The sequence below is a fragment of the Dysidea avara genome, chromosome 13, assembly GCF_963678975.1.
Source record: "Dysidea avara chromosome 13, odDysAvar1.4, whole genome shotgun sequence".
Taxonomy (NCBI): domain Eukaryota; kingdom Metazoa; phylum Porifera; class Demospongiae; order Dictyoceratida; family Dysideidae; genus Dysidea; species Dysidea avara.
In genome coordinates this window covers 18,793,197-18,820,500 of record NC_089284.1, presented here as the reverse complement: position 1 = coordinate 18,820,500, position 27,304 = coordinate 18,793,197, and the positions used below count along the sequence as shown (strand labels likewise).

At 41.6% G+C, this 27,304-nt stretch overlaps 1 protein-coding gene across 1 annotated transcript; it reads right to left on the bottom strand.

Annotated features, from left to right (window-relative positions):
* Positions 1–258: 258 nt before the first annotated feature.
* On the bottom strand, positions 259–27,301 carry LOC136242069 (mRNA export factor-like). Its single transcript, XM_066033449.1, has 11 exons — positions 27,115–27,301; positions 26,975–27,067; positions 9,814–9,900; positions 9,606–9,764; positions 5,384–5,464; positions 5,175–5,201; positions 5,019–5,125; positions 4,893–4,968; positions 4,497–4,598; positions 4,334–4,426; positions 259–407 (listed from the first exon to the last, which is right to left on the bottom strand). The coding sequence occupies exons 1-11, from the start codon at positions 27,262–27,264 to the stop codon at positions 318–320; spliced, it is 1,065 nt and encodes a 354-aa protein (XP_065889521.1). The 5' UTR covers positions 27,265–27,301; the 3' UTR covers positions 259–317.
* Positions 27,302–27,304: the final 3 nt, after the last annotated feature.

Below are 27,304 nucleotides of genomic sequence, written 5' to 3'. Positions count from 1 at the left end.
AATATTGGCTTCTGACATCACTGGCCTGGTGTCACTTATATACCACACTACCCTACCCCTTAACTCATTATACCCAGTCACTTATATACCACATTACCCTATCCCTTAACTCAATCTACCCAGTCACTTATATACCACACTACCCTATCCCTTAACTCACTATACCCAGTCTCTTATATACCACACTACCCTACCCCTTAACTCAATCTACCCAGTCACTTATATACCACACTACCCTACCCCTTAACTCACTCTGTATACCGATGACCCAGCTATGAATTAACATATCATAAATCATACACATCAACAATACAAGGTTAACGTTTCTTTTGACGAGGCTTTAGCTCTTCAGCTGCTGACCGCAAGAATATCAAGTTCTTCTTTTGAGGGTTGTAATGCTCATGTCCCTACAGTGACAACATGACACATGTGACTCCATAACAGTGACAACATGACACATGGGACTCCATAACAGTGACAACATGACACATGTGACTCCATAACAGTGACAACATGACACATGGGACTCCATAACAGTGACAACATGACACATGGGACTCCATAACAGTGACAACATGACACATGGGACTCCATAACAGTGACAACATGACACATGGGACTCCATAACAGTGACAACATGACACATGGGACTCCATAACAGTGACACAAGGCACACCCTAGTGTGATTACATAGATGAAGTGTAGATAACAACTTATTGAGCATGCTAGCAGGATGTGGCCACCAACTGCTAATCCTCAAAGAATTCTAATATGACATGACAAAATCAATAATGCATTGGTGGGCAATAACCCAGCCAATGTGCCATACTATTAGCTCTGTGTCTTTGACACAATTTACTCCACAAAACAGCAGAAAGTGTGGTTAGACATCTTTGACTAGTCCAGTAAGTTATCAGATGGTAATTGGTTCCAATGGTCGTCCTCTCTGCTTGGCACTGAGGTTACCTTAGAACTAATACGAGGCTACAGAAGATTGTTAGTGTGTGAAAGAAGCTTTTGTTTCCTGGGATGGCCACAAATCTGTATGAGCAAAGTTTTTTGTTTTTTTTGAATCATAGGATTTTGCTAAAATGACAATATAAATTTTCACGACAGCTCCATCTATAGTCATTACGGGAGCCCCTACTAGTCACATTTCCAGTAGTGATGCACTGATAACACTTTTTACCAGTTGATCCTATACTGGTACATTTTAGGTGGAGACTGACCAATACCCAGCTGATACCTATAAAAATATTAGTATATGTGCATCACTAATTTCCAGTTTGTCAAAAACACATAAGAAACATCAGGCTGAAACGACGTCAAACAGTGAAAAAATCAAACCCGTAGCTGTCATCTACTTACACTTTCAAGTCTGAAGACATTAAGCAGGCAAGCAGGCAGGCAGGCAGGCAGGCAGGCAGGCAGGCAGGCAGGCAGGCAGGCAGGCAGGCAGGCAGGCAGGCAGGCAGGCAGGCAGGCAGGCAGGCAGGCAGGCAGGCAGGCAGGCAGGCAGGCAGGCAGGCAGGCAGGCAGGCAGGCAGGCAGGCAGGCAGGCAGGCAGGCAGGCAGGCAGGCAGGCAGGCAGGCAGGCAGGCAGGCAGTAAAAAATAAATTGTAGCAATCTATTGGAAGCATTTAGGGTCGTACTGAAGGCACTTTTGGGCTTGGTTGTACCTAACCAATACAACCAAGACATCAGGATGGTATTGTGAAGCTGGTTGTAATTTTTTTTGGCTAGAAAAACTCAATCTTTGTATAAAGCCTTGAACTTGAGCTTGAATTTGAAGTTAGCCAGCTAACACTACAGCGTGGTTAAAAGGAACACTACCATTATATTTAAGGTTTCTGTAGTATATGTGACCAGATCTGCAAAAACCTGACATACAATTGTGCATTTTTCGAATTCCTGTTTATTAAGTATTTACAATCTACTTAGCCAAGTGTACCCTCTGGCAAAGTTTCAGCCTCATATGCCAATAACTCTTTACAGCCCTACAATAGCAACAACAGAAAAATCAATTTGTACAGCCAGTACAGAGAAAATAAATTACAGGTGCTTACTAAAACCGTTGTGACTGACAAATGGAATAACGTACGGAGTTGAAATCAGAACTATCGTGTTTGCAGTGAATAGGGGAATCAATTACCGAGTAAGTTTTTCCTTTCATTACCTTTCTTCACTGTATACAAAAGCAATTTCTTTTTTGAAGAAAGGTCGATTGCGTAGGATCGCTTCGATGTGACGTACACAAACGCCCATAAGTTGTGTGCCCTTGCAACGAAACAAAGATTTTTGAACTCCTCTTGAGTAGGCGAATAAGATGATATCCAAGATGTTATTGCTAGTCCCTTCCTTCACTAAGAAAAACGCATTCAAAAATTCTTTTCAATAATACGCAAGTATTTCACCCATTGTATTCAATTGTAAATTTAGGCTTGTGAGATTGTGTCGGGATTTCGCAGATCCAGTCACATATAGAGATACTGGCAATAATGACTAAGGAGAACTTATCAAGCTTGAAAGTGGATGATCAGTGGAATACCCATTTATAAAGGGCATGCGGAAGGACTCAGTAAGCATTGCTCTATAGTTACCTAAAAGTAGATAAATTTGCTGTAGGCCTGTGAAACAAAGAACAATATGATGATAAACAATTCTGTTTTCATTGCAATACCACCATTTATCTGTGTTCAGATGATAAGTTTTCTGAGTGTTGCAACTTTACTTTCTAAGGTTTTTAGGTGACCACTCTATTGGAGCTTTGTGGAAACTGGATACTTATCATAACCCACTATCGTGGTTCATGATAACAAGAACAATCTGGTATTAATTATTTGACATGGTACCTAGCTTTGTACACCTAAGACGGTTTCTCATAGCAACAGTAACAAAAGAGATGCTATACGGTATCTTCTGTAGAGTCCTGCTACTCAAACTTGAACTTAATCAACTACAGCAACTACAGCAACTACAGCAACTAAAGCAACTACAGTAACTACAGCAACTACAGCAACTAAAGCACTACAGCAACTAAAGCAACTACAGCAACTACAGCAACTAAAGCAACTACAGCAACTAAAGCACTACAGCAACTACAGCAACTAAAGCAACTAAAGCACTACAGCAACTAAAGCAACTACAGCAACTAAAGCACTACAGCAACTACAGCAACTACAGTACTACAGCAACTACAGCACTACAGCAACTACAGCAACTACAGTACTACAGTACTACAGCAACTACAGTACTACAGCAACTACAGCAACTACAGCAACTACAGCAACTACAGTACTACAGCAACTACAGCACTACAGCAACTACAGTACTACAGCAACTACAGCAACTACAGTACTACAGCAACTACAGCACTACAGCAACTACAGCAACTACAGTACTACAGTACTACAGCAACTACAACAACTACAGTACTACAGCAACTACAGCACTACAGCAACTACAGCACTACAGCAACTAAAGCACGGTAAAAAGGACATTAGCTACGCTGGCAGTAATGGCAAAGAACAACGTAGCTCAAGGCTAAATGGCAATCACTGGAATGTGACTTTATAACGTGGTCATGGACATACGGAAGAACTCGGTGTATAGTGGTCCTGCAAAACAAAAGAATAATAATTATATGAAATAGTTATACCATGGCTGCGAGGGATTATGCTGATATATACACCCAAAGCCCGAGGGCTGCGGGTGTATATGTCAGCAAAATCCCAAGCAGCCGTGGTATAAGTGATATATATCACTTGGGGTTCACTCACCTAATAGGTGAAAGAACTAACGAGAACTCATCCTGTTTGTTTTATACAGTAGCATCTGAAGATCGATCATGGTTTTAATAGCGTGGGCTAATAGCCATCAAAAATAGCAAACACTACAAAACTGAGTCCCACAATACAAAGCTCTATGTCGCTCAATATAACAAGTCAAAGCGCACCGATTCTTTGAACTGGTTGGGTATCAAAGTCATTGGCAAACCACTTTCCCATGATATTGCCTGGGCAATATGTGAGTTAAACACTGAGCAGTGCCTTTGGCAATATGTGAGTTAAACACTGAGCAGTGCCTTGGGCAATATGTGAGTTAAACACTGAGCAGTGCCTTTGAACTCCCACACTAAAGTGGTATATACCATCATAAACCAATCTTGTAAAATTCACAACCCCCAATTTCTGCTGCAATACCACCATTTATCTAAGATGGTTTCTAGGTGACTGCTCTAATAGAGGTTTGTGGAAATTATACTTCGATCCCTATTAGTATATAAACATGTAGGGAAACTCCCTAGATAATGATAACACAACACAAACTCACTTTTGACCAATCGTAACTGACAGCATAAACAAACAAGTTTCCATTGAAGTTAAAATCACACGCCACTATTGGCAGTTCAGTAGGATCTGACGTCTACATTGAACAAAAGTTGTTATTACTCCCTCTCCAGTAATTGGGTATTCCCCTCTGCTAGTTAACACACCTTCAGTTTAGTCCGAGCATCTTTATCCCAGAAGCTATATCTTCCATCAGACCCCACTGTGGATAGTGTACCATGCGTAGGGTGGAATGCTATGTCATTGACCTGTGGTAAAGGTTACCATATAAGGTCGGGTCACCTGGTAAAGAGGTCACTAAACTATCATAAATCTGAAAAGTTTGAAGGTCAAAAATTGATTTCAGAAATTTTCGAGCTTATAGACTGCCCTGTAACAGCACAGCAGTAAGGGATCACGTAGCTACAATCTAACCTAAGCAGCTAGTAATTGAGAGATGAAACAAAGTACAAACAATAGCTGAATGGCCACAACAATGTTAGGGCCTGACTGCTATTCCCTGGGTGAATAACATCTATTTCATGTCCACTAATGATACTCACAGCAAATATGTCTTGGTTCTGTCCTGTACGCGTCACTTGTGATCGATGACACTTAAATGTGAAGTTATCCTTGTTGCTATGGTTACATTATTATTATTAAGTCATGGGGATCACATGATCTCTTACGGGTCAGGAGGATTAATGTACTGTATGGCCACTCTACCCTCAATGGAGCCAAGAGCAAATCCCGTTGGTTGATTCTGCTTGTCTCTGAAGATGGTCACACATCGATGCTAAAATTATACCATATAAGGCAAACTACACAATAATAGTAGCACTGACCTGATATTTAAGCGGAGAGTCAATTTTCTGAAATATTAAACTATAATTAACAATTACAATATATGATTACATCCACCAGGTGACGTCATAGTCAGTACTCTTATTGTTTGGGTCACCGTGGTCTATTCAGTGAGGAAGTCAACAAAAACACCTGATTTGTAAATTTCTAGACTATTTTCAGACGTACCCTTACAACATCAGAGGCTAACCTTGAACTCTGACGGTGTTCCCTCCAAGTTGTAAATAATAATGCCACGATTGGCAGTACAGACGATAGATAGTGGGTAATCCTGCAATTTGATTGGCTAGTTAAGCAGATTGAAACCACACAACACACACACACTACATACACACTACACTACACAAACACTACACATACACTACACTACACACTACACTACACTACACACACACTACACTACACACACACTACACTACACACACACTACACTACACACACACTACACTACACACACACTACACATACACTACACTACACACACCACACACACTACACTACACTACACACTACACTACACACACAGTACACAACACACACACACACTACACAACACACACACACACTACACTACACACACACTACACTACACACACACTACACATACACTACACTACACACACCACACACACTACACTACACTACACACACACTACACTACACACACACACTACACTACTACACACACACACTACACACACACTACACTACACACACACTACACTACACACACACTACACATACACTACACTACACACACCACACACACTACACTACACTACACACACACTACACTACACACACAGTACACAACACACACACACTACACAACACACACACTACACTACACACACACTACACTACACTATACACCAACACACACACTACACTACACACACACTACACTACACACAACACACACACTACACTACACTACACACACACTACACACACACTACACTACACAACACACTACACTACACTACACTACACACAACACACACACTACACTACACACAACACTACACACAACACACACACTACACTACACACACACTACACAACACACTACACTACACTACACACTACACTACACTACACACACAATACACAACACACTACACTACACAACACACACACTACACAACACACTACACTACACACACAATACACTACACACAATACACTACACACACAATACACTACACACACACTACACTAAACACACACTACACTACACTACACACTACACACACACACTACACAATACACACACACTACAGAGCACACACACTACACTACACACACACTACACAACACAACACACACACACTACATAACACACACACTACACAACACACACACTACACAACACACACACAACACTACACACACACACTACACTACTCACACACTACACTACACACTACACTACACACACACTACACTACACTACACTACACTACACACACACTACACTACACTACACAACACACTACACACTACACAACACACTACACACACACTACACAACACACTACACTACACTACACACACACACACACTACACTACACAACACACTACACTACACATACACTACACACACACACTACACTACACACACACTACACTACACAACACACACACACTACACACACACTACACAACACACACACACTACACATACACAACACACACACTACACATACACAACACACACACTACACTACACAACACACTACACTAGACAACACACACACACTACACTACACACTACACATACACTACACACACACTACAATACACAACATACTACACTACACACACACTACACAACATACTACACATACACTACACATACACTACACTACACACACACTACACTACACTACACACTACACTACACAACACATACACAACACTACACAATACACTACACAACACACTACACTACACACACGCTACACTACACAACACACTACACTACACAACACACTACACTACACTACACACACACACACACTACACACTACACACACACTACACTACACAACACACTACACTACACAATACACTACACACACACTACACAACACACACACACTACACTACACAAAACACACACTACACTACACAACACACTACACAACACACACACTACACTACACACTACACAACACACTACACTACACACACACCACACACTACACTACACTACACTACACACACACTACACAACACACTACACAACACTACACTACACACACACCACACACTACACTACACACTACACAACACACTACACTACACACACACCACACACTACACTACACTACACTACACACACACTACACAACACACTACACAACACTACACTACACACACACCACACACTACACATACACTACACACACACTACACTACACAACATACTACATTACACTACACACACACTACACTACAGAACATACTACACTACACTACACACACACTACACAACACACTACACTACACAACATACTACACTACACTACACTACACACACACTACACTACACTACACAACATACTACACTACACTACACACACACACACACACTACACAACACAACACACTACACACACACTACACAACACACACACACTACACAACACACTACACTACACATACACTACACTACACAGACACTACACAACACACTACACTACACTACACTACACTACACACTACACTACACACTACACTACACAACACACTACACTACACATACACTACACTACACACTACACAACACACTACACAACACACTACACTACACAACACACTACACTACACATACACTACACTACACATACACTACACAACAGACTACACAAACACTACACAACACACTACACAAACACTACACACTACACTACACATACACTACACAACACACTACACTACACATACACTACACATACACTACACTACACAACACACTACACTACACATACACTACACAATACACTACACAAACACTACACAACACACTACACAAACACTACACATACACTACACAACACACTACACTACACATACACTACACAAACACTACACAACACACTACACATACACTACACAACACACTACACTACACATACACTACACAATACACTACACAACACACTATACTACACTACACATACACTACACAACACACTACACATACACATACACTACACAACACACTACACAACACACTACACTACAGACACTACACAACACACACACACTACACACACTACACAACACACACACTACACAACACATAACACACTACACAACACACACACTACACAACACATTACACTACACAACACATTACACTACACATACACTACACAACACACTACACACACACCAGGCATGGCACAAAGTACATTAATATTTTTTGCTATGCAGAGGTGTAAAAAATTAATATCATGATAATTTCACATTAGTTGTCCATGAAATCCAAATACACAAATCGTCACATTTATGAAATGAACTTGTCAGAATACAGTTAGCTGTGCTATTGACTATATTTTCAAGTATGGAGTGTTTTTACACATTTTGATTTTCTTGGTCAATCAACTGTAGGTAGTATCTCAGAAGTAGAGACTCGGGTGACGGAACTTTGACCATTACTTCCAGTGTCAGCTTCTGCATTTCACATGTATATGCAGCTCTATGCACATATGAAAGGACTTCATTGTACTTCATGTACTTCATGTACCTACATTGTATAGGACTTAAGTATAAGAACAAACAAGAGTATATAATAGAAACCAAGAGTGTGGAATGGTGTATTAGCCCGTGACTAATGATTGCATAAAATAACAAGGATATTTCAGTAATTGTTTGTTTATGCGAAATGGTAATTTGAAATGCATACGTGGCAACAGGTCGTGTTAGCCAGTTTCCCGTGTTATTCAACCAAGTATTCAACAGTTATTGTACAAAGAAACTGTAGAAGAACCCAAGATAACTTCAGCTCGCTAAAACAACGGTTGCACAAAGAGCATGTTGCCACACCTTCAGGGATCTACTTGGCAGTGCTAGAACTTTAACATTAGCCAATTCCCTTTAACTCTACCATGTTTTCACTTGGTTTAGTGGCTGTCTGGCTGAATTGGGCTAAATACAGTAATACCCTTAATGGCAATGAAAACAAACAATTACCGTGCTACTTTACGCAATCACTAATCACGGGGTAAATACACCCATTCGATACTCTTGGTTTCTATTATACTCTTGGTAAAAGTACTCAAGAAGGTGCATTTAAGCACATGTACCAATGTACTTCACCCCAAGCCTCTCACACACACTCACACACACACACACTACACTACACCACACACAATACACTACACACACACTACACACACACCACATCTGCACAGTAGCAACGTTCAGGCAGTTCGTGGGTTAATACTGGGTTAGGTTGTCGTGTATCCCAATATTTCAGTTTTCTGTCCCAACTGCCAGTGACCACAACGCTGTAGTTAGGAGCTTGTATCCAGTTCACTGTCTTGATCGGTGCATCATGCTGCAGGCATTGAATAACATGTGCTATTATAATAACAAGGTTGGATCACCTGAGCCACTGCTATTGTCTGATTGGACTGAAGGTCCCACAACTTAGCTGTCTTGTCACATGATGCAGTGAACACTTTAGTACCATCCTAGCAATGACAATGTGTAGAGGTACAACTAGTGGACATGCATTGTGTGATTATAACAATAGGTCATGTGAGTCTCAGTACTAAACCAGCCAAGAATCAAGCTGGTCATCTTCATGCTATGAAACTATATCAACATAATCCATATTTAGACAACACAAATTTATTTGAAGGCAATCACGCTGTAGTTAAGAGGTATTATTGGTAGACAGTTGGTAGACAACTGTACCGGACCTTGGACCAGTAACAATCAAGTGACATAGACCTTTACAATCTAGAATGAAGCCCCTTAATGATCTAGTTGTTCTTATTACAAGTAAACAAAAAAATTTGGAATTTTCAACTAGAGTAGGGACCATAGCACATCGATAAAAAGTACTGAAACAAGCTGGAGTAGTGCATGATATTAAATCACAGTAAAACAATAAGAAGTGTTATATCCCTACTGTGCATTTCCGTTATGGTATCTTTAGCACAGTAGGGATATAACACTTTTTATTGTTTTACTGTGATTTAATATCATGCACTACTCCAGCTTGTTTCAGTACTTTTTATCGATGTGCTATGGTCCCTACTCTAGTGGAAAATTCCAAATTTTTCTGTGTACTTGTTTGTTAACTTTTTTTGAAAACAATTATTATGACTGGTGAACCCACACATACTGCATCTGAAATGGTGCCGCGAGCCCCAGCTATATCAATTATCGTCTGAAAAGTGAAGTATCCATTACGCTTCGTTGTCAGCTATGTTCAACCTGTTAGACAGCATTTCGGATCAAGAACTGTTCGAAAAGCGCCTCTGTAATCCATGCATACCTAAAGAAGAAATGGTGCTGTGCGCCCCAGTTATATCAATTATCGTCTGAAAAGTGAAGTATCCATTATGCTTCATTGTCGGCTATGTTCAACCTATTACACAGCAGTATGAATCAAGAACTGTTCGAAAAGCACCTCTGCAATCAAAATAGCCACTACGAAAAGTACGGACGATTTCCATTACGAAGGGAAGCCATCACATGCTACCGCCAAATCGACACTTTTCGCTGTCAGCAAAGATGAATGGGACACAGTATCCGACACTGGTAAGTCCATGAAGAATGCATTGCATGTACTGCGGTATGCCAAAAGGCACCTTTCGGGCTGAAGCGACGTTGAACAGTGAAAAAATCAAGCCTGTAGCCTTAGCCGTTATCGAGCTACGCTTGTCTGAAGGCATCTGTCAGTCAGGCAGTCAGTAGAAAATTATGTTAAATAATTCTTAAAATTCCGTAGCACCTTGTTGAAAGCATTTTGGGTCGATCTGAAAATTTGTGCCACCCTAACATAACAATACTAGCACTGTTACCTGCCATACGTGCAGGACTGTCTCCACATTTAATGCCGGAAACAGATACCAAGTGTAGCTGAGCATGCATGATGGCTACTTTTTAAAAGCGTGAGGTTTTCATATGCCATCCTGCAAGTATACTGAAATTAATGATAAACACCTTAAAAGATGTTTGTCTATGGTTTTGACAGGAAGTTAGCTCAATTATTCAATGAGTCTTCCCTACCAGTATCTTCAACATGTTGTAAGAACAAACAAAACCATTGGTACCTGCTATACATGCAGGACAACTAATGTGACATAATACATTGGGAACCAAGCATAAATATCAGAGTCCTATATTGCTGCGTAGCATGCATGTTGACAGTGCTTTTATAGTACATGATCCTTATGTCGTCTTTTAACTACATACAGCTAAATAATGAACATGCAGGGTTATACACTAACGCAATACCTACATGACAGGTGGTGTACACATAGCACAGTTTCAGTTTTTATACCGTCAACAAAGAGAAATGAACTTGTGCATAATTTAAAGCCAACACATGTACAATTTGCAATTATAGTTACTCATGGCAAGCAAATGTTCAGAACTTGCCCTATGCTATACAATTTAAGTGTTGTAGTGACACACAGCTATACCCCTTGCCAAACAAAACCCCATGCAAGTTAACCATTATGACCTTTAAGGTAATGTATGATCCTTTAAGCAGATCTAGATCTAGAGTGAAAGGATGTAAGCAGGATTAGTACCAGGTTAAAAGTCCAAAAATTCACTTGCCATTTTATTTAATAAGTAGGTTGTTTGTATCATGCAATGCACAAAAATACCTTTTTGATAATTTAATTACGTTGTTGTACGAGATATTAAGCCACAAAGTCTAGTTATGTCACGTTGTGACGCAAGACAAAGAACCGTAAGTACTGTTAATATGCACTTTGCAATGGGAAAGGTGAGATAAACAGTCTAACGTGCAGGTGGCAATACCAAGCTCTCCTTTTCAACTTCATAGTTTTCTAAGATTACTTGAACGTTCTGCTGGAAAACAATGGTGGAGTTGTTCTGTAGTTGCCGGCCTGTGTGCCTCGTACTATCGAAGCTCACTCTTCATTGTGCTTCACTGAAGTAAGATTAGTTCGATTTGTTTACAAAGGTGGGTTAGCATTACCATGAAACAAGCAATGGTATCTATATTATACTTTCTTGAGTCGTTCCTCCGCCTGGTAGGAATAATGTCTTGCCAGTGGCACCATCGCAATCATTTTTCTCATGTTTCTCTACCTCCATCTGCTGTAATGGACCTTTTCAATGTATTCAAGACATCTAAGAAATAAACTTATACATGTTTTGACCACCGTACGGTTGATTTACAATCCCTTTAACATGGGTTCTCAAGCGTTCTTCACCACTAGACCAGCATAAGTTCACTTGATGGCTTGTAACTTGTTGCAGTACAAGTTCTTACCATGTTTTTAAGTTGTTATGTTAGATACAACGTGAAACTAAATTGAATCTAGCTGTACATGATCGCTTCTGTCACTTTAATGGCACCTCACATGTACTAAAGTTTCTTTGTCTGATACGTTATGATGTAATATAATTGACAAACCACAATACATTAAAATGTGTTATATCTACTAAACAAAACAAAATATAACTAAATCACATGCACCAACCTGTCCCGCTAGTAGCAAGGATTGATAATAGTTAAAATGTATTTTACCACTTCAGTGGACCTTTAAGCAATTGCACACACAGTTCCTAGCATGGTGCCAGTAATATCATTTTTCGGATGCACAGTAGTACCTGTCCAATCATGCAAGTTGCTTATTTGCTACAGCAGTAATGAGGTAAATCTGAACAAAGTGTCATACAGATTAAGTGTGCTTTTACCTACACACTGGACAAACACACAGATGGACAAATACGTTGGCAATTTGCCTGCCCCACCACAAAAGTGCTGTAAAAGTCACTATGATGTAACTATGATGTAAGGCAGTCTATGTGCTAGTGCAGAAAAAACTGTGAGCATAAGAGCTTCTGGATTGAAAAAAACATGGAACAGATCGAATCCCAAAACTGAAAAAAAAAAGCTATGACCTAGGTGGGGATTGAACCCAGGTTGATCACAATCACTTGGAGGTGCGCAAATCACCACTGTTTTGTCTGGTTTTTCACGGGAATGTAGCTCAACTTTTCAGTGATCCTTCCCTACATCAGTGCCCTCATTGCCCTATAAAGAACAAATAAAAGCACATATTGATTTGCTACAACAACGCTCGAGTTGCCAGATGATGGGCATTTAATTTTGCCAAAATCCTGTGTCGATACATGCTTTTCATACCACGATACTATCAGCTAAAAGTTGAGTTTTAAAAAGGTGTGCACAAAAAGGTACTGTTTAGAAAGAAAAAAATGAATGCCAACATGTGGATTCGAACCCACCACCTCCCACACGCTAGTCAGGCGTTCTACCACTTCAACAGTGTGTACTGTGGTTTCACACCTCAGATCAAAGGAGCCGCCTGGGCTACATTTTGTATGTAGCCCAGGTAGTCGGACTACATACGAAATGTAGCCAGGCTACAACTGGGCAGTGATTATATACAGCTTAACGATATATTAAACAAAGTTAATGGAGAGAGCCCCAGCATGCCATAATTGGATGGAATAATATGGCATTGGAGGATAAGATGTCAATAACGGAAGTAACTCACACGACTAGTACTATAAATACTACATCTGAAGAGGTGTACTCTGCATAGCTTTGTGTAGCTGCAACTATAGTGATAATTTGCTGAAAGTTTGTCAAAGTAATAGTTCTGTGTATCAGTAGCAATGGCTGAGCGCGACAACCCACCACTGGAAGGAAACCAGGACCTCCCCCTGCATTCTCCTCAGAGCAACAGGAGTGGATTGAGCAACTGGCGGTAAACCGGATTGCGGCGACAAGTTCAGTAGGACCCTCTATCCCTACAGCTTCCACCAGCGCATCTATTCTTACGATGACTGGGACTTCTATGACATCAACAGCAACAGCTATCTAAATACGTAGCTGGTAAAAAATTAAGTCATAGCTAGCTTGTTTGTCTTTTGTAATAGTTGCTATATCACCCCTATCACATATGTAAGTATCTAGTTTGCACGTATTTAACTGTATGTTGTGCGGCCCCCGGCCTTTGCATGCTAGGGCAGCCTGCTTAGGCTTAGCTAAGTATTGTGCCTCGACAGCTAGTAACCACGCCGGGAGTGGTGGTAAAAGCCAGCCGACTTTTCATGCTTGGACCTACGATCCAGTATATTTTGTATTTGGCTCACTTTCTCTAATGCACTAGAGAAGAGATGGCTTAGAAGGCGCGGCACACTGGCTCCCAGACCCAGAAGGCGTGTAGGCATATGTTCTTAGCGGTCAATTCTCCCCATTTGATGATCAGTGCTTTTCAAATACCTTGTAGAGGGTGTTTGCAGTACCTGTCATGTCAGCAGGGCCCACCCCCATGTATAACTGGTTGTTGTTTGTTATATTGGACCCCACCCTGTAGCTGCTGTTATTTTTGGCATTCCAGGGATTCTACCCCACCTTGTAGCTGTTTTTCATACCATTCCCCCACCCCTTGTAGTTGTTGTTTAGTCATACCATTATCTCCCCCAGGCTAGCACTGCCATATTGCTAAGTCAACAGATTGCTTGCTACCAGGGCTACTCCAAGTGTATTTGCTGATCCCCTCCCCCCTCTTGAAGGATGGCACAGAAATATTGCTATACCAGTGGGTGTTGCTACCCTAAGTGTTCTGTTTGGCTGGCACTTCCTTTGGTAGTGAGCACGCTGTGCCAGTACCTCATAACAATAAAAATAATTAATTAATTTTTTTTTTAAAACTGCTCTGTTGCTGATTTGGCCACCATTGGGCTGGCTCAACTATTACTCTAGTACTGGTTAGGTTGGTTGTCAAGTCAGTGCCTCTGATAGATATTGGTGGCTCTTCAACAGTAGGTTGGTTGTCAAGTCAGTGCCTCTGATAGATATTGGTGGCTCTTCAACAGTAGGTTGGTTGTCAAGTCAGTACCTCTGATAGATATTGGTGGTTCTTCAACAGCAAGTTGGTTGTCAAGTCAGTGCCTCTGATAGATAGTGCTGCTTAGCTATTCCCTTAACATGGCCAGTACTTGTACCCGTATTAGGCGATGTTGGGTGCCGAATCAACAGAACCATGTGTTTTGCTGCAGTCGTGTCAGTGTGGCTGGTGTTAGGTTCATGTAACTTCACTATTATATTGTAAGCCTGTCCTAAACAAAAAGTCTTTGTCCCTGTTGCACACCCCCAAATGGGTCATTGTGTTATAAAAGGAACTAATTCTAATACTACCAATATACGGCTTTAGTGCATACTAATTATCCTCACTTAAGTAGCGTGTATTGTCCACAGGTATACCATCAACAGGAGTACTAGCCACATTCCCAACTTTTTCAACAGCCAGTTCAAACTCTGGATTACCAGTCCTACCAGTGTTCCCACCTCTTCGAGTCACTCAACCCCTGCTCCCCCAGGAACTGTCTTCCCTGCCAATCACAGCCCTTCCAGCTAAACTGATTAAGAAAATCCTGGACCTCGAGTTTATCGAACTCGCAGACCTGACCCCAACTAATCTAATCCTGTATGAGGAACAGCTGTTGTCACCAGAGACCACATCAACGAAAAAGCCCAATCAGAGATATAACGATGTGGTTGTACTGCTACGCGTCCCTGGTGGCAATCCTTGGAACAAAGTACCCCCACAAGATAGGGGAATTCATGGCTTACCAGAAGACAATTGTACAGGCCCACAGAAGATACGTGGGTGACAGCTGGATCATCTATGATGTCTGCCATCGGCACCAAGCTGCCATTACTAAATCTCTTGACTGGGGACAAGTTGACTTCAACTTGTACAATGAAACATTCACAGGAAGAGCCAAGGCCTCAACACGATGCAGTCAGTGTATGCTGGAGCATGCCTCATCAGAGCCTTGCCCCTCCACTGAGCACAAATTAGCTAGCAGTATCACCCCAGCTAAGGTAGATGATAATCGCAGGATCCCCATCTGTGAATTATACAGTCACATGTCCAGGAATAAGTGCTAATTTGTTCCATGCAAGTTCGCCCACAAGTGTGCTGTATGTTGGGGTGCACATCCCCGTTCAAGGTGTCCAAGAGACTCCCACCAGGACAAACACCCAAAACCGTACTCCAGACGGTGAACCAAAGGACACAAGAACTAAGTGATATTTTGATTCACTATATGATTTTTATGTTATATGATTTTAAACAGGTTTTAGTCTGGTTTTTGCATGTCCGCCTATCGGCGTGATCACCAACCCCTTTCAGGGGTGCGGCCTTAACCCTTTAATTTGTGCTGTCATGTATGTTTGAATTTATTATTATTTAATAGTTATACCATGGCCAAAAGGGATTTGCCTGATATATATGCCCAGGCCCGAGGGCCACAGGCCCAAGGGCGCGGGCATATATATCAGGCAAATCCAGAGTGGCCATGGTATAAGTAATATATACCACTCTGGCATGCTCACCTAATAGGTGAAGGAAGACAAACCTGCATTCACCACATTACTTTTATACAGAGGTTTGCAAAAATCGATTGTGGGTTTAAATTGTGGGAACAAAAAAGAAATGATTGTGGGTTTCACTGGTTGTAGTGATACCATTTTAAACCAAATAATCACTTTGTGGATGAATAAAGTTACCTAAGGTGCTAAAATAAACACTTAGACATATAGGTTGTGAATGTTTGAGGCATCTTTTCGTACAGTTGAAATGTACTCTGTTGAAAAACAATCCACATTGCAAAAATGATTATTTAGTGATGCTTAGTAACTGAACTATGCAATGCTGACTCACTCATTTCTTTTTACTTCACAACAATGCCCCTGACTAAATCAACATGTTTAATTCAAACCCACAATGCAAAACTTTAAGCATCTCTATATAAATAATCAAAGGGAACTGATGCTTTGTAGCTGCCTCAGCATCAAAGGCAGTTGTGGTCAGGGCTATATCATGATATTGCCCTAACCACAGGGCAATATCTAGATATTGCCCTGTGGTCAGGGAAATATGTGATATATAACCCTGTGATTTCCTTTGATCTGAGGTGTCAAAGTGGTATATAATTATGATGTATGGACATGTAGAGAATGTTATATAATTACCTAGATGGGTTTTGCATGTACATATTCACCCAACAGGTATTGATGGCTCCTACCAGTATATCCAAGATTGATGAGGCTGGATGCCTACAAAACACTGATCCAAACTCCTCTCAATGTTGCAACACGGCGGTCTAAGCTGGTGCACCACCCAGACAAGGATTTTGTGAGATATATTCTACAGGGTATTGAACATGGCTTTGGCATCGGAGTAAATTCCCTTGCTTCATTTGAGGGTGCAAAGAATAACATGGCATCAGCAAGAAAGCACCCTGCAATTATTGATGCTTATCTGCAGGAGGAAACAAAAAATGGCAACATCCTTGGCCCATTCAAATGCTCCAAATGTACACATAAATAGAATAGGACTGACACCAAAGACATCAGCCAGGTAAATGGAGGGTCATAACAAACCTCTCCTTCCCTAAAAATGAGTGTTAATGATGCAATTAGTACCAACCTCTGCTCTCTCTCTTATATTACAGTAGACAAGGTTGCCAGAGATGCCATTGCTCTTGGCCCAGGAACACTACTTGTCAAGATCGACATAAAAGCTGCTTATCGCCTAGTTCCCATATGGCCAGCAGACCGCCAATATCTTGGAATAAAGTGGAGAGACCACATATATGTAGACACCAAACTACCTTTTGGACTACGATCAGCTCCCAAGATCTTTAATGCACTAGCCGATGCTCTTAGAGTGGTGTGTAGCTAAGGAGGGGGTGACCACATCTACCACTACCTGGATGACTTCATCGTGGTAGGTCCCCCAGGAAGCAAGGCTTGCTCATGCTACCTGGGGACTTTAAAAAGATATGCAGTGAACTTGGTGTCCACTAGCTCCAGAAAAACAGGCCCAACCCAAGTAATAGTGTTTCTGGGAATTGTCATTGACACTATAAAGCAAGAGATGAGGCTCCCTGAGGATAAGCTACAACGGTTGCTTGCCACCCTGCAGGAATGGGAGAACAAGGCAGACTGCTTTTGAAAGATATAGAATCTCTTGTTGAAATGCTCGAGCATGCTTGTAAAGTAATACGCCCAGGTCGCTCCTTCAATAGCTCTGCTTAATAGACCAAAGAATCCTAATCACCACATAAGGCTTAACAAGAACTTCTGGTCAGAGGTGGAAAACATTTGCTTGCAGCTGGAATGGCTCAGCTCTTGTTATTCACCCAGGTTCAAAGAGGCTGGAGATGACTTCTGATGCCTCAGGGTCATGGGGATGTGGGGCTTGGCACTATGATCAATGGTTCCAGCTGCAATGGAAGCAGGACAGCTATGTCGTAAACATAGCTGTGAAGGAACTGATCCCCATCCTAATTGGAGCATTTATTTGGGGAATGCAATGGAAAGGGGCAAGAATTACTGCTCACTGCGACAATGCAGTTGTTGTAGCCATTTTAAACAGTAGGTACACAGCGGATGATCACATGATGCAGATGCTCCGCTGTTTATTTTTTTGTAGAAGCACACTTTCAATTTCAACTGCATGCAGTACACATTCCAGGTAAACATAATAGCCTGGCAGATCATTTGTCCCGAAATCGTTTGCATGCATTCTTATCAGAAATGCAATCAGCTGCCCCTTATCCATCACATGTTCCTCTTTCTTTGCTACAGTGGCTGCTTCACATGGACCCTGACTGGACATCTCTCACCTGGATGCAGCAGTTCAATACTTTTGTTCAAAGGGATTAACAGATTCCACTCAATAAACCTACCAATCTGCCATGAAGAAGTTTAACACTTTTTGTACTACATATGGAATTACATTTCAGACGGCTCAGTCTCACATATCAATGGTGTATGGCCAGTTTCCATTCTCAAACAGCTATTTTGCAGCTCTAATTATTGCACACTCCAGTGTGTTAGTATAAAAGGAACCCACAATCGATCCCACCTCGGTCTTTTTCATAGCTCAAACATGTGTCGCAGCTTAAGTCACGATCTATACGCCGTCATGGAAGAACTACCTGAATTGAACAAGGAACTATCAACAAAGTTTGTCGACTTACACGCAGAGGTGAATTCCATCAAATCCAGATGGAAACATAAGAAGCACGACACTCTGAACCACTGTTCATTCTCGGAGCAGAACACCCATTCGTTCTCAGAGCAGAACACCTTCCCGTTCTCGGAGTAGAATATCATCCCGTTCCCGGAGCAGAACACCACAGGGCAGGTCCCCGCCACCTTCCCAGAGTTGCGGAAGGCCCCAGTCCAGAAGCGGATCAACACGTTCAACCTCCCAACACTCACATCATGTTAGACGGAGAGACTGGAATGACATACCAGAATACCCCGACTATGATGGGTTAGTAGAATTTGGGGACTCAGATAATGAGTCACAGCCCATACCCACAACCAGAGTGGTGGAGGTCTCCGACGACACACAGGCCCTCCTTTCAAAGAAGTTTGCCTTAAGGACAGAAAGGGCACAACGACTCAAATCCAGGAATGCTTATGCCTTACCTAGACAAAGACTCCCAAGCTGGATGGATTTATGAGGGCAGAGTTGTCCCCTCAAACGAAAGCTTTAGATGCCCAACTAGCAGGGCTTCAATCATTTGTCCTAGCCCCTCTTACCACCATTGTGGAGGCCAACTCAAGGGGCAAGGAGGTGACTCATATCCAAGCTGTTAATGCCGCAACTGCAGCAATGGAATTGGTGGGAAACGCTAGTGCCCACATATCACACTACAGACGGACAAAGATTGTCAGCACCTTGAACAGAACTCTGCTCCCACTACTGGATGAAGACAAGAATTTTGAAGGAGCAGCCCCATCGCTATTTGGATCTCAATTCGCACAACAATCCAAGGACTTAGTTGACCAGGTCAAAGCAATGAGATCCTCAACCAGATATCTCAAAAACTCCACTCAATTCCAAACTGAACCCTCTAACAGTGGGAGAGGATACAATTCTAGAATCGGAAGAGGCCAGGGCTCCCGGAGAGGACACTACTCTGGCCCATTGGGATGGGGCGCCCAACGATAACCCCATTGGAACAAGAACTAATCATACATGACTGCTGGACGTCTTAATAGTACATTTTCATATAAGCTATGCTAACAGTTCTCTTTTAAACAAAGATCACATCGCAATATTCCTCCAACTTCCAGTGAAATAACTGGCCCAATACACGTCAACTGTCATTACATTGGGGCTGGTGGTCCTAATATATAAATCACGATGGGTAAACAGATAAGGTACCCACACATTTCACCAATACACAGTACTGAGATACAGGAGCAAACCTCAAAGTGTAAGAACCAGACCCCTCCTCAGTCAACCCTGGTCGGGGAAGGGGGGGGGGGGTATAGAATTCACCTGGTGTCATCTATATATAGTAATGGTCACTGGTCTGAGCTACCTTTTCTGGACTCTGAGACCATTCACAGTTCAGACACTTAATATACATAACTCAGAACCAGGTTCGATTATGATGTCCTGGAGAGGGGATCCATTCCGGGCCCATAGGCACTCAATACTTACCGTCATTCCATACTGTTAGTTGTTTATGAGTCATAGAATAATCTTGATGGGACTCAGCCATTAATGTCTCAGATAGATCACCCTGCCCTAGTTATCACATAATAGGAGCTGATATGTGTTAAGTGGGTTCAAACAACTAATGTGACATCCTTGCTACATTAACACTATGACTTCTACAAGGTCAAACATGACAACTGCTCCCTTGGTATGAAGCCACCAAACACAAAGGGTCAGAGCTACCTCAGAAGTTAGGTGATGCCCCAAGCAGTACATCACAATCCACATCTTCACATAAACTCCAAGGCAGGGTTTTTGATAAGGTTTTGACACTGAGCCAAACTGGCCCAACCCAGACATCTACTGCTCCACCAGTAGTATAATACTGAGCCAATTAGTTCAAGTTTGAAGTGAATCAGTTTCAAGCTGAGCAAATGGAGCAGAATCCATGAGACGTGTGGGTCATTTTGTATTCACACTAGGGAAATGGAGCACTACATTGCCTCATCAATTAACCTGTTCCGAGGGGGAGTCCAACACCCCCTACAAACCTTTTTGGCCAGAACCCTGGTACACTACAAGACTGATGTGTGGTCCAAGCTTCTCTCCAAACCCCTCAGTACTCAACAATCAAGCAATTTCCCGTAACACATATCTGTCGCAGAAACAACTGCAAGATATTACAAAGGGCTATTCCTGTAGCCCAGTGGGGAGGGGGAGAGGACGACACTAGCCATGCATGGAAGCCTTGAGCAAGTGGTCAGAACTAAACCTTGTGCCTATCATTAATGGGTATCTACAATTTAATAAGTATAACCCACATGAATATCTCTCTATACCGGGCGAAGTTGAGAACTGAAGAGCCAAGATAACCCCCTTACTGAGCACTTGAAATTGGTGCAGTAGACACATTGAATACTCACATGTAGCCAACGGGATATTATATATGTGGTACTCAACTCCCAAACTCCCAGGCAATCATCCAATGATCTGAATATATGGGCATAGTCATAAAACTTAATCGACGCCCTGTAAGCAGCCAACTAACTAGTCCTCAGAATCAGCTCTCCAAAGAGTTATCAGAGGCCTCAGTCTAGGGTAGAGCAGTGCTCTCAATTGAATTTGGCTGCAGCTACAAACCTCACCATTGATATGTGAGACTGAGTCCTCTGAAATGTAATTCATAAATGGCTCAGACCACGAAGTGGTTGCAAGCTATTTAGAATTATATGAAGAGGGTGAGGTCGAGCATATCAATGGTCCCACCCTCCCACCCGGAGTAATGCACGAGTTCAAGCTACTCAAAGACCGAGGTGGGATCGATTGTGGGTTCCTTTTATACTAACACATCAGAGTGTGCAATAATTAGAGCTGCGAAATAGTTGTTTGAGAATGGAAACTGGCTATACACCATTGATATGCTCAACCTCACCCTCTTCATATAATTCTAAATAGCTTGCAACCACTTCGTGGTCTGAGCCATTTATGAATTCTTACCCCCTTCCCTGTCTCAGAAGCAATTTTATGTTATTTTGTGGCTTACCTAGCCTGTCAGAATCTCTCACCACAAACAGTCAAAACATATTTAGCAGGTATCAGGCATACACAAATCACCCTAGGTCTTCCTGAGCCTAGAGCCTTCTCATCACTGCCCCATCTGCGTCTGGTACAAACAGGCGTTCAGCGAACATTCTCCCATCGTGCCCCAGTTTCCAAGAAAATCAGACTTCCAATTACTCCAAGGGTCTTAAGCAAGATACAGAGTCATTGGTCCTCTCACCTATCCACAAACCCAGACACTGGGATGCTGTGGGAAGCAGCGACTATGTGTTTCGTTCATTTCTTCCATTCTGGAGAAATCACTATACCATCCTCTACTGCATATGATGCCACTTCTCACCTCAGTTGGGGTGATGTAGCAATTGTAATACTCTGTCCCCAAAGCTGTTGCAGGTGATACTGAAGAGGTCAAAGATAGATCAAACTGGTAAAGGTGTCAAAGTGTTTATAGGAAGAACTGATGGATTGCTGTGCCCAGTAACTGCCATCCTTTCATACATGGCAACCCGAGGACCAGACCCAGGTCCCTTCTTCAAGTATACATCAGGCCAAGGGCTAACTAAAGCTAAATTCACACAGGAAATCCGGCAAGTTCTCCAAGCATGTGGACTACCTCACATGGATTTTGCAGGGAACAGCTTCAGGATCGGTGCTGTAACTACTGCAGCTGGGTGTGGCATAGAAGACTCTCTCATCCGCAAACTTGGGCGCTGGAACAGTGACACTTTCCTTCAGTACATCCAAATGTCACAAGAAGAATTGGCTCAGTTCTCTAGGATTAAGCAAACTCCTAATGTTAGCACTCTAGTGACTCGACAATATTATGTACCAAGACTACTAAATGTAAAGTTTTTCTTTGGGGACCTTTTTGTTGTTTATACTAACTGAGTTCTATTATTGAGAGAAGAAGTAAAATATATATTAGTTGTCTGGGGGAGGAACCAGTTCCTTCTGGACGGTTAGAGCCTAAGGGCTCTAAATTATCCCCCAGACAACATACCCTATGGAGATTAAGATCTTAGCTAGTTGATCACGTGATGCAGGAACTCTGCAGATATTTGCTTAGATTTGTTATTGAATATTAAACAGCTGAGTCCGTGGCTTACCTCCACAATACTATTGACTGTTGTACCTATAAATAACCGACATTAAATAAACGTTGATGCCAAAATCGATTGTGGGGATCGATTAATACTCACATGATTAGGATGCACAACTTGGATTTTGCCATGAAAGCCACTCAGACGGAGAGCATTTTGTTATCCTTGCCATCCTATGAGTTGAAAAACGTTGGGCTAAGGTGAGAACTAGTGCTATAGCTTTTTCACCGATTGTTTCCACACGTTTTTTAATACAGACACGCCCCCATCACGAAGCTACCACTCTGCACGGAGTAACTACTCTACAAGCAAGTTTACCTATCTAGGCCTTTAGTGAACTTCATAATTTTTCTATAAACGATTCAATAGCACTGACTAAAACAGTAAACTTGCATAACCAAAATTCTCCATAATGTCTCTAGGATATGTCCCTTCATCGTAGCCAAATGTAACCAGAACGTACTAGCTGCTGACCCATAATAAAAAATTTTAGGTGTGCATATATAATACATCCGGTGACTGCACTCGTATTGGCTTGTGTGATTGATTGCCCTGTACAGGCTATCAGCCTGATAAGTGTTACATATTAGCTGTAACATGGAGCATTCGGGCTTTGTCTGATATGTATGCCTTCTGCCCTTGGGCCTGCAGCCCTCAGGCAGTCGGGCATACATATCAGGCAAAGCCTCGTGCCCATGTTACAACTATTACATATTGTTCAAGTTTTCTCTACACCTTGACTTTCTACGCGCTGTAGAAGCATGTGTGAACTTGTTATAATAATTTTACAGTAGCCGGATGAGGAGTGCTTCATTATCAGCAGATTGTGTTAATTCTCACTTAGTATTAGCTATAATATAAAGAACATTTAATTTACAGAATGGATCCAAGTGATAAAAAGTAGAGATTGAATGATCGCATCATAACATAGCTCTGTGGGAAAATCCCTACTTTGGCATTGAATATTGACATGTCAATGTAGGGATTTTCCCACAGAACTATGTTACATCATTCATACATCTTGTTTCACTACTTTTTATCACTTGGAACTGTACTTCATTTTTAATTGATAATTTTTAAATTACATGGGCTACATGAATACTGTGTGATGCGTGTATTGTGAGTGTGGTGAAATCCAGTTATACTTCCCTGTGGTGCCTGAGAGGCAACAGCTTCTGCTGACAGGCAACATAACTGGTACACAGCGCTACGTGTTCTGTTCTTATTTGTCATTACCTACACAGAGGTACTGTGTATTGCACTATTGTGGTTGTGCGAGCTCAGTGTGTTTCTTGAATCTGCACGAGTTGAGGAATCAATGACAGGTGGCCTTTTAGGAGCTGCTTGTTATTTTAATAACCAATGTCACATCTGTAGTGTGTTTGTATACAGAACTGTAGGGCTGTTTGAATAACATGAATTAAATAGAGACATAATTAAACGTTGCTTGACCACTTGACTTGCCAAGTGAAGCCTAAAGAGGAAGGGTATCTACTTGCTGTACATACTGTCACCATGTTTGTGCTTGCTTTGTAGACTTGTTAAGACAACCTTGCTTAGTTGTCACTAACAGGATCATACTCTGCAAATACACTATTAACACCTCGACATAGCTGACCTCACACGTATCAATTCCTCTTTACTATCAGAGAGAGAAACCCGCTGTTTTAGCCATGTCTGCCAAGTGTGACTAGTTGTGCTGAGCTAGCTCTTGCCACAGGTACGTTGACAGGGATGGCAGAAGTCAAAAAAGAAATTCAAGAAAAGTCTTACTGGGTGTTAGATTCTCATCAACCACGTAAAAATATCCAGCTTATCACTGATGTATCAAGCTCAGCCCTTGGTCAAGCTACAATGGCTAATGTGCCCCAAATACACTATACATTGTATAATTAGCTCTACTAGAGGTGGGAGAGAAAATAAAATGGCTGATTTTAAATGATTTAGTCCATTTGTGTTTTGTCTATGAAAGGAGGGTTCATGTTGTTAGCTGAGGGAGGCAGTCTGAAGTGAGTTGTGTAATGCAACTCACTATCCATAGCATACTGTACTATTAGAGTGGCCAGAACTGGGCATCAGACTTCTTTGCCCCACCCAGAGACATGGGCTGATAAAAGTTATTCAACTATAGCATCTATGATGAAGAGTGGCATAACTTACACGTCACTAGTTCCGCCAATACTTTTCTTTTTGGCTATAGTCATTGGACAGAGATGGGGATTGTGGACTGGTACAAAATAATAGAAGGCAATAAATAGAAGCAAGATTGTGTGATTAAACCAGACAGCAAAGAGAAGGTTGGCATTAACCATTAACTCTTAGTGGGGGTGGACAGTTATGTTACAGTGTGGTCAAAACTCGGACAAGAGAATAGAGATTAGAAATATTTGAGACATTAACCTACAAACAAAAGAAAACAATTGCTAAGTATTCCATACTGTTTGAGTTATTACTCAGCAGTATCTAGCAGCTATACAGGTGCTAATTTAACAACTCTAGTGGAGGTACGTTTATAGTCAAATGGTATAGGAGTGCTCCATTACAATTTATAACTAGTACTTAATGAGACCTTTCAGTCACAATTTCCTGCATTTAGTCCCCATCAACATGCAGGCCTCTTGCACCCCCTGTCTGCTCTTTAGAGTCAGTTCTGCACACAGTACATACTGATCATGCTGTCTTTACTCTCTTCACCAGTTACTAACTCTGGATCTTTCCATGTTCCTTGCAATGCTTGTACCTCAGTGCAATGCCACAGTCAAATCGACTACTGTAGACTTTCCATGTTCATTGCATAAACATTGGGGAACGTGACACTGATTATTTAAAACTTCTAAACAGTCGGACAAAGCTGCTCTTCCCTGTCAGAGGGAACTTGTACTACAGTCCATCAATAGAGGATATGCGTACCAAAAACATTCTAATAAGCACATGATCTTTTGACGGTGAATGAAGTGCAAATTGAATTGAAGCATGGACAGTATCAACGCTTCTTATGGAGCGGTGATTTATTCTACCCAGGAGATAGTACAACTGGCGAGTGAAAGCCTGCCCGTAGCATTAGTTGCGAGTTATATATATAGCCTGAGCCACATTTGCTACCCAAAGTTTTATATGGAATTTTCACAAATTTTCAAGTCGTTCACCATCAACTTTTTTGGAAAGCACCACCGCACTAATTTAATTGATCATTTTTTAATAGTGTGTATATCCTCTATCACTGCCAGTGTATGGCTCACCCTATAATCACAAAATTGCTATGCTGTGTAACCAGGCCATTTCTGCCCAATGACAAAACAAGACTAGTACATTACACAATAGATTTACAAACCCCAGGTACCTGAGGTTTACAAATCTATGATTACACCAAACCATATGACCAAACTTACCGAGTGCCAACAACAGTTTAGTACAGGGCCAGCATGACTCTGTTGAGCCTTAGCTGCTGACTGGCCATTTTCCTGTACCTCCCAACATCTTATCTGTGGTACCAGCAGGTAATGGTAGAGTAGCACGTGATATCACTCACATTATTGTTCCACGAGCTCGCCACTAAATAATTTGAGTTAGGACTAAACTTTAACGCGCTAATACTGTCCTCGGGTGGTTGCTGCACCTCGTAATCCTTGTTAGGATTGTGCGAGCCGCCCATCGTACCACCCAGTGTAGTCTGAAACATCCTGACCTTAACTGTAAAGCATCGATTGTGGGATTAAGTT

Excerpts from the sequence above, each read along its gene's own strand:
- LOC136242069 (XM_066033449.1), bottom strand. The coding sequence starts at position 27,264 with ATGTTTCAGACTACACTGGGTGGTACGATGGGCGGCTCGCACAATCCT. Across the intron at positions 5,126-5,174 it reads ACTCTCCGCTTAAATATCAG|CATCGATGTGTGACCATCTT; the intron begins GTCAGTGCTACT and ends GTATAATTTTAG. Across the intron at positions 4,969-5,018 it reads TACATTAATCCTCCTGACCC|CAACAAGGATAACTTCACAT; the intron begins GTAAGAGATCAT and ends ATGTAACCATAG.